The sequence below is a fragment of the Mus caroli genome, chromosome 1, assembly GCF_900094665.2.
Source record: "Mus caroli chromosome 1, CAROLI_EIJ_v1.1, whole genome shotgun sequence".
In the NCBI taxonomy this organism is placed as follows: Eukaryota; Metazoa; Chordata; class Mammalia; order Rodentia; family Muridae; genus Mus; species Mus caroli.
The window spans coordinates 142,476,739-142,486,544 of NC_034570.1; the positions used below are offsets into that span (position 1 = coordinate 142,476,739).

Here is a 9,806-nt window from a genome sequence, read left to right on the forward strand (position 1 = left end):
GCCCCTTCCGAAGCTTCATGGTTCTTGTGAGTTAAACCTTCTAGAGCTCACCGAAGCTCCTGTCTCTTTAGTCTTTCGCCTTTCTTCTCAGGTGGACATAAAGAGACCCATGTTATCCACTGGGGGATTCCATAAAATCCAGGGCCACAGCACCCACATGTCTTAGTACTGAAAGCTGTCTAAATGTGATAATGTCATAGACCTTATTTAATCCCTGTCTGGGTTTCTACCCTACCTTTGATTATTCAGTTCCTGTGTAAAAGACACACAACGTTTATTATTTACAATAAGTCTTAAACAGCACAAGAGCTGAGCAGATACCTACCCTCTATGCTATTAGAATCTGCTTTCCTATTGATAACCCTGTGTTATTACTTACCATGTTTCATCTGGGCTGCTCTTAACTCTAACTGGGCAGCCCTCAGGGCCACATTTTCACAAACCCACCTAACCCATGGTGGCTACTCCTCCTCCTTGTGGTTCTCTTCCAACCCGAAGCCCAGGAATCCTAAACCCCACCTATGCCTCTTCTGCTCACCTATTGGCTGTCGGCATCGTTATTTACCAATCAGAAATAACTGGGGGGCAAGATCACATAGTGTAGTCACTTGTCTCTGGGGCACCCAGCTCTTGAGGAACCAATATTAGCATCACAATACAAGCAGTATCAGGCCAACCCACTACATAGTAGTTTCCTGCTACCTGCCTCGAATACTGGCCATCAGGCCCCAAAGCATCAAGTTTCACTGTTAAGTTCCTGGGTCTCTAAAAACTGTATACAGGGAGCATCCCCTGCCCAAGCATTTATTAATGTGCCTGAATAACCAAATTCATCCTGGCATATAATTAGTAACATTTTTATCCATGTCTGGTCTTCATGCTGATAAGAAGGCATTCGAAGGCTTTAGGAGGTTGGGCAGGTCAAGGGACTTTGTATCATGTCTGAGTGGTCTTGGACTTGGAGGCTGTCAGTGCCAATTGAAGAGGAAGACTCCCTGATTCTCCAACTGGAAATGGACTCCTGTGCTGCTAATGTTATATCCATACCCGATCCAGAAATCTCCATTCTAGTTATCTACCTAAGATAAATGAGTTCTTGAGTCAATCCATACAGAACAGAATGTTCATCAGTCAAAAAGTCAGTGTTTTAGTCACTGTCCTATTGCTGTGAAGAGACACCAACTCTTAAAAGAGAAAGTATTTAATTGGGGGCTAGCTTATAGTTTCAGAGGGTTGGTCCATTTTCATTATGGCAGCGTGCAGGCAGGCATGGCACTGAGGAAGTATTTGAGAGCTGCATCCTGACCTTCATTCAGACAGAGAGAGAGAAACACAGAGAGAGAGAGACATACATACATGCATACATACATACATACATAAAGACAGACACAGAGGGAGAGGGAGAAGGAGAGGGACAGGGACAGGGAGGGGAGGGAGAGAGGGGGTGAGAGGGGGAGAGGAGGAGAGGGGGAGAGAGGAGAGGGAGAGATAGAGAGGGAGAGAGACTGGGCCTGGTGTGGGCTTTTGAAACTTCAGCCTACTCACAGTGGCACACTTCCTCCAATAAGGCCACACCTACTCCTACAAGGCCACACCTCCTAATCCTTATCAAATGGTGCCTCTCCCTGGTTCTTAGGCACTTAAAAATATGACCCTATGGGGGCTATTCTTATGCAAATCACCTTAGTCAATATCAAATGAATATGGATGAACAATTCTAACTCATTCATATAGTAAATGTTGTTTATCAATAAGGAGGAATGAGCTGCTGACCTGTGTCATAGTGTGGAAAAATCTAAAGAGCAAACACAAAACAACATGTGGTTTCATTTACATGCAAAACCCAACCTAGTGTGACAGATGTCCATCAGGCCTTATCTCTTGGAGGGGTGTGGTCTGGTGAGGACTAGGTTATGGTCACAGGAACAAATTTATATTCATATTTTACATTTATATTTAACATCAAGATGTATTTTTACAATCTGCATTTCACCACATTTAACTTTAACTTTGGCAAAGCACTCTTTGTATCAGATAAAAAAATGAAGAAGGAAGGCTGGAGAGGTGGCTTAGCAGTTAAGGGCACTGGCTGCCCTTTCAGAGGTCCTGAGTTCAATTCCCAGCAACCACACAGTGGCACACAACCATCTATAAGGGAATCTGATGTCCTCTTCTGTTATGAAGGCACATATGCAAATAGGACATTCATATGCATAAATAATAAATCTTTTTTAAAATGAAGGAAATATTGGTTAGTATTGAGAAAAAGAGGACACGGTACCCCTCACAGACCTTGAGATGTCTAGAAAAAACACAGGATGAGCTCCCAGAAGACACTGGCTGCCTGCCTCCTTATCCTAGGCAGTACTAGGTTAGTACATAGGCTTGAGGCAAAGGGAACACAGGGACACATTGTTGGCTGCATTGTTACCTAAGCATCTTTAACCTGTAGGACCAGCTGCCATCCTCCCATGTTCCCCAAGGAGGAGGCAATAAACGGGAGTCACCATTTCCCCATCTCTTTTGAAAATAGGCATCTTACCTTTCCCCCTTGCTTTTATTATTATACATTAATTACAAAAACCAATGGGTCTCTTTCTATTTTCATGTTCGAACACAGTGCCCTCTGATCGCTTGCCCTCATGACTCGTCCCTCTTGTCCCTCTTGCCAATCTGCTTTCCAAATTGTCTTCCTTCTACGTTCCTGTCTTCTTAAATGTTTTCTAAATCTAGATTCTGCATGTGAGAGGAAGTGGGTGACCTGCGTCTTTCTGGGTTATTCACTTACGCTGACGGTCTCCATCTGATCCATTTTCCTGAAGATGACATAATTTCACTTAGTGTGTATACACCACGATCTCCTTACCCATTTGTCTGTGGTTGGGCATGAGGGTTGCTTCCATATCTTGGCTAGTATGAAGTTTCCTCAGGCACACATGTAAGAGTGGTAGCTGGATCATATGTAGTTCTAATTTTAGTTTTCTGAAAAAGGTCCATAGTAATTTGTTTGTTTGTTTGTTTTTTGTGACAGGGTTTCTCTGTGCAGCTCTGGCTGTCCTGGAACTCACTTTGTAGACCAGGCTGGCCTCGAACTCAGAAATCCGCCTGCCTCTGCCTCCCGAGTGCTGGGATTAAAGGCGTGCGCCACCACACCCGGCTCATAGTGATTTTTATAATGCCTCAACTAACTCCCATCCCTACCAGCTGTGTACAAAGGCTCCCTCTTTTCTGCGTCCTCACCAGTATTTGCTGTCTTCTTGCCTTTAAGATAGTGTGAGATGGAATTTCAACGTGGCTTTGAGTTGCATTTCTCCGACGTTATGCCTTTTCCTCTTCATCCTTTTCTCTCTCGCTCTCCAGGAGCTTCAGAACTATGAGCAGTTCATCTTTGCAGATCACACCGACATGATCCACGTTGAAAACGTCTACGAAGAGATTTTGTATCAGGTCCTCCTCGCTGAGACCCTGAAAGGTGAGGAGGGAGCACTTTGTAATGGGGAGCACTCTAGAAATCGGACTCGGGAAGGCTGTAAGGTCAAAACGAGGGAGAGTTGAAACTGATATTGGTCTATAGGGGAGACAACAAGGAGAAGGTGGAAAGGAAGGAAGGAAGGACCAAGCTCAACTCATTCACAAGGTGACTGCACCCTGAGCCATGACAGTCCTCTTTCAACACAAGCATGATTTCTGTAGGATAAGGGTATAAGTTTTATCATTGAAGAGAAAAGAAACCAAGGCTTAGTGGGGCTGAACTGAGGGTCTGTCATGTAGATCTGTCTTTGCTACTCTGTGTTAGAACACCAAAGGGCTTTCAGGGCTGGGCAGCAGTAGAGCCTAACCATTGCTCTCTTAGCACATTCCTCCCCTCCAGTCAGCTGGACAGAGACACAGGGCAAGGCATAGACTCTGAGAGCCTCTTTAGGACTCTGGCATTCGCTGCAATGCTGAGTGGAGCCTGGTCTACGATTACAGTGTGACTAGTTACACAGTGGAAATACTCTGCAGGAGGCTGCCAGCTGTCTGCAGGGGGTCAGACTTATTTAGTAGCCATTACTAAAACACCTCCAATGAGAAAACTGGTCCAGTCCAAGCCTCGGGTCACTGTAGCTGACCAGGAATCCCAGGCGATGAGGAGGGCAAAGGCGTTGACATGGCGTGTGTGCATAGCCCACGGACAGCCTATCTCGGACATGTCTAAGTTAAGCTGGATGAAGATCCTTCTGCATATCTTCCCCTCTGCCTGAAACTTGCTCTGTTAGAGCAGGATACTAGTGCTGACTGTCTCTGCTGTAACACCCCCTTCTAGTTGGCATTGCTGGTTACTACAGCCCTGCACAGAGGTCTGTGGCTGAATTGTCAGGCCCTGTTGTCTGTGCTGTGACTGTCTTTGTTCTTCCCCATGCCTTTGAGACTGAGGTAGGCGCAGATAAATGCTCACCTTGAACAAACAAGCTCTCAGCTGGATGCCTAGCAGTGAATACCCACTACACCATCTGGACCACACTGCCAGACAGTGCAAGGAAGGCCTGCACCTGTCCTATTGGGGTTCCAGACTAGCCACTCGTCTTATCGGCTGGTGACACTCATGAATATGATACCCTTGGAGATTTTGAGCTCTTTAAAAGCAGGGGCTTTATTTTATTCTCTGCATCAGGGCTGGTCTCAGATTAGATGCCTAGCAAGTGTTTCTTGATTGAAGAAATTGTCGAATGAACTCTACCAAGATTCGGAGTCTGGAAAGTTTGCAGGTTTTGATCATCAGGAAAGGCTACCTGCAAGAGGGTGGGCATAAGTTGGTTCTTGAAACTGGGAATTTGGGGAACCAGAGGAGCCAATGGGAATGGTTGGCTTCTGGGTACCATCGGAAAATCCAGGCTTACTGGGCAGAGTGCTAATATGGTGTTTTGTTTTCTGGTCTCTCTCAGTGATAACGGAGGCAGCCATATTGAAGAAACACAACTTATTTGAAGACAACATGGCCTTGCCCAGTGAAAGTGTGTCCAGCCTGACAGACCTCAAAACCACCATGGGGTCAAACCAGGCCAGCCCAGCCAGAAGAGTATCTGCCATTCTCCCAGGAGCTCCAGATAATGAGCCCCCAAGTAATGAAGTGTTCCAGGAGCCAGAGGAAAAGAAGGAGCAGCCTGGGGTGCCTGGCTCACTGGCCATCTCTGAGTCCAGCTGTCCTTTAGGTGGGGATGGGCAGGTGTCTGTGCCCAGTGTGGATCACTCTGCTGGGGGCCCTCTCACTGTAGAGAATACAGCAGGACCCCTCAGCTCACACTTGTCAGAGGTGGAAGCTGGGGAGACCCTTAAAGATGAGGAACCAACCTGCCAAAGTCCAGAGTCTAGCGCTGTGCCAGGGTCCCTGAAGGAACTGAAAGAGTTGTTGACTGTGACGGTGTCTGTAGAGTCTGCCCAGGTGGTTGAAAATGATATCCACAACGGGACACCTGTTCCCCAAGAAAATATGAAAGAAGAAGAAAGCAAGATCCACCCAGAAGCCGGCCACCCAGCTGCCACCCAGCAGGACAGCTGTGAAGAAAGGGAAGTCAGAAAGAAGGAGGCCCAGCTTATGCCTTTGGAAGCTGAGGCTCCTGGGGTGGACTTGGGGATACTGCCAGAGGGTAGAGGCTCTACCTCTCAGTCCACCAGTGGGGGGCTCACTGAGAACACCAGCTGTCCAGGCCCCATAGAGGAGCCATTTGAGGCTCAAGAGCCAGCAGAGAAGATGCTCCCAGCCATAGTTTCTACACAGGACAGCCCCCAGGCAGGAGGTGAGGCTGAGCATTCGGTGACAGTCACACCTCAGGAAGATGCCACGTTAAGTTCTAACCCCATCTGTCCCATAGAGAGCAATGAGGTGCCCCAGGCTTCCGGGGATCAAGAAGTGCTGGGAGGGGAGGATAGCTCAGCCCTTGGTATGGATACAGAGCAAGTCAATGATACGCACGCGCATGCTTGTCAGTGGCTGGTGGAGGATACCCCGAGCACTGACATCCTAGCCGTGCATGATTGTGATGTGAGCTCCCCAGAGCAGCCCTCAGAGGAGTGGTAGGAACAGTTCGCTAGTCGTTTTTCTTTTAAAACTGTCAGCAAGGGGGTCTTAGTTATGGGGTATCCTTAGGGGGGTTGCATGTGACGTGCTATAAAAGTTATGAAATATTTCTTTGATTTGAATGGTGAAGCCAGAGGAAATGTCTAGAGGGTGTGAGCACTGAGCTGTCTTTGAGGAGCTGAAGCACTCCCTATGAGTGATTGCTTTAGCATTTTAGTAGAAATGGGGTAGGAGAACTGGAGCCTTGGGGGTGAAAGGCAGTTCAAGGGGCTCCAGAGAGGGGGCAGTGAGTGGGGGAGCAGGAAATGACACCTTAATATTCTCTTCACCAAAACATGGTACACATTTTGAACTGCACTTGAAGGCATTCTAATCAAACACGTGAAGGACCCCAGCCATACCACCCACTCAGTCGGCTTCACTGTCTCTTGTCCACAGTCAGGCCACACGAAAGAGGAAGTTGGGAACCAGGCATCCCTGTCCTGTAAAGTACCCAGAGCCAGCCACAGCTCGTAGATCTCAGGTGATGCAGAGATCAAGGTGAAATCCAAGGTGAAAGGTCTGTGCAGCAACTATCTAGACCTGTTCCTAATCCTGCTATCAATTCCTTGTTGGTTAATTTTGTTGGTTTATATTAATTAATCACCTTTTAAGGAAACTCAGATGGGGCAAGAGATTTCATTGGCACAAATTAGCCTTGGGCTGTACAAAGTGCTTGGCTAAATGTTCTAGCTCAAAACCTGCCAATTACACAGACATTATTTGAACAGCTACCGTATGCTCTGTTCGTCACAGTAATAAATAAGAGATCAGGTGCTTTGCTTCATATAAATTAAAAGGCTCATGAAAATTTAATCTAGAAGAAAAGAGTATTTATTCCAATTTTTAAGTTTTAAACCACACTGACTTTCACTCTTCCCACTCACAAGGTTCTGGTTTATTTTCTGAGGGAGGGAAGGAATTAATGAATGAAAAAAGGAATGAATAAAGCTATATAAAGTTTACCAAAGACTTTACCAATGTAGAAATTGTTTGATCATTCAACAAATTGTTTTCTTAGGTTCCCTATCAGGCCCCAAGCCTGGGGATACCATGATGAAAACACCAGTGTTCCTTCTTTCTGAAGGAAACAGAAAGAAATTCACCTCTAAAATAGATTGCAACCCATCACTGTCAGCATAAGAGATAAATGCGCTCAGTTGCAGTAAGACATCACACATTGGCTTCAGGGGTGGTTTTACCCAGCACCATCGAGCACCTCCTTGAGAGATGTTACCCACACTTAGCCGTTTAAGCAGGAATTGAGCTATCACCCTCCCCACCTCTCCCACAAAGACTTCCTGGGGCTTCTAAGTCATAGAGGATGAGTAACGATCCTACCAGCATGGTCTCATACTGAATCACTTCACCTTTTCTTAGAAAGGCTGCATCCTTGTGTCCATGAGATATCCCACGATTAAGTGAGGAAGGACTAACCAGTCTTCTCACCAGTATGTGAGGAAGGGATAGCCCATCTCCTATGCTCCCTGCTGGCCTTTTACCCGACTTTTAGCACGGTGCACCCAAATTATGTTTACTTCCACCACCTCCTCCTTCCTTCAAGGACTGACACTGGGGATTAGTCATCTCTTGTTCTTTCTGCTGGAAACCTGTGTCCTTGAATAATGGCTTCCTGCTTGCCAAGTAACTTCAACATCCCAGGGCCTAGGATAAGGACTGACAACTTTCATGCTACTCAGGAAATGTGGGAGCCAAACACCTGGCACACTGCTGTGCAGGGCTATTCGGGGCTTGCTTTTAGGCAGGGAGATGTTTCTAATAGAGCTTTCTGACCGTGTTGAAGCTTCCAATAAATAAAGTCCAAAGCTGAAGAGGCAGATAGCCAAATGGCCAGCAGAATGTGCAGTAAGGCAGAGTGCCAAGAGATCAGCATCTAGCCCCACAGATACTACTACCCTTCTCAGAGAGCCACAGCGATTGTGGAGCCCCAGCTCATGCCAACCCCACTCCAGAACCTCTCATCTCCCCTGCCTTTGCTCACCTCCTGTACCCCATGAGAAGCTAAGAATAACCAAGAGTTCATGTCACTGAGTTGGCTGGGTGAGTGTTAGTGCCAATCCAGAAGGCCAGAGAAGAGTAGGCACTAAGTAGCACAATGTTCTAGAAAACACCAAGAACACTTCCCTCCATGTTCCACACAGTCAAGGTCTCCAAAACAGGCAAGACAGCGGTGACACGGCAAGATGGACAAGGACCCTGCAGTGCACTAAAGATAGTCTCTGTGTGTGGTAACATGTCTAACACTTGTCTTGCTTTTCATAGGTTTGTGTGTGTTCTAGTGTTTCCATGGGGGACCAAGGCGCTTGTGATCTGAATGTGCCGTCTCTGCCTTGGGCAAAGCTCTTGCAAACTCCTGGTTCATGGCCAAATCTCCAGGACTTTAAACTAGTTATGTTACTTACTGACCTTTTACAAAGAGATTTTCCTTGAAAAAAAAAAAAAAAGACTTGTTCTGGTAACCTTGGCACAGTGTATGAAATTATGCAGTTACCCCACCACACACACACACACAAACACACACCACATTTTAAAAAGCATCTTGGAGACTACAAGGCCAGATTCCAGTGTCTTTTTCCAGAGAGTTCCAGTGTGAAGAATTATTCTACGGACCCTCATGTTTGCCTTTGTAATTCCTTAGATTAAAGCCTGTGACTTCTGAGGATTTTATCATTTTCCCAGACAAAAGTGTTTTTAATTTGTTATTTTTGTGAAGTGTTACATGAGTTGAGGGCATGGTTTCAGGTCCAGTACTTGCCTAGCAGGCTGGAGGTCCTAGTTCAACCCCCAGGTGGTGGTTGGGGGGAGGGGAAGCTACATGATGTATGTGAGATATGCTAAATAGTCATTCATGATTTCAATATGGCGGGAGGTTTGACAGCATTGACATACACCATAACATAGTTTCAGGATGAGAGAATGCCTTCTCTGCCATAAACACACATGACCAGGGATTTACTTTCTGAAGTCTGGGACTTTGGGAAAAAGAATTCCACACTGTGGTTCATTTTTGCATTTACCATACAAAGCAAGTAAACTAAGAACATGATGTAACCGTGTATTTACGTTTCATTTTTGCATTCACCATACAAAGCAAGTAAACTAAGCACATGTTGTAACCACGTATATATTCTGCCAAGTGCCCATATGCCAAGAAAACACTCCGCCCTGGAGGGCTGTCCAGATACCTTTAGTTAGAATGGGGCTGGCTCCATCTTTTAAGTAAATGTCACAGCGGAGCTGCAGGAACAGTCCTTGGAAGTGACAAGGTGAGTCACTCCTGCTGGCTCCGGAGACTAACTTCTTTTGTTGGGGAGAAATCCACCGGGCCACCACTTAATGTCCAGTGAAATTCTGCTTTGATAACACACACACACATGCTTATTTTTCAAGGAATTGGATCGCATCCATAATCCAGCAACGGGCAATTACTCTTGATATAATTGAATGGCTGTTCAAACTGAAGTCTATTTTCAGCTGGTGAGACTGAGTAAAAATTCCTTCCTTCTGTAATTATAAATAAAAGTGTTTACTTACTAACATTCACAGTTGCTCATTTATCCGTGAATTCGCTTGTCAAAAAAAAAAAAGTGTTGCTGTGTGTCTCCTTGATGCTGTGAATGGTATAGAAATACAAGAGACTGCAGTAGGCAGGACCCTTGATGCTGTCAAATGCAAATTCTCAGGGGGA

The 9,806-nt window shown here is 45.9% G+C and overlaps 1 protein-coding gene across 3 annotated transcripts in view; it reads left to right on the top strand.

Annotated features, from left to right (window-relative positions):
* Positions 1-9,002, top strand: part of Niban1 (niban apoptosis regulator 1) — a 152,175-nt gene extending 143,173 nt beyond the window's left edge. For all 3 annotated transcript variants that reach the window (XM_021168396.2, XM_021168405.2, XM_029478902.1), the window contains exons 13-14: positions 3,361-3,472; positions 4,926-9,002. In XM_021168396.2, coding sequence (XP_021024055.1) covers positions 3,361-3,472; positions 4,926-6,058 — 1,245 coding nt within the window. In that variant the 3' untranslated portion in view covers positions 6,059-9,002. The remainder of the gene's footprint in view (positions 1-3,360; positions 3,473-4,925) is intronic.
* Positions 9,003-9,806: the final 804 nt, after the last annotated feature.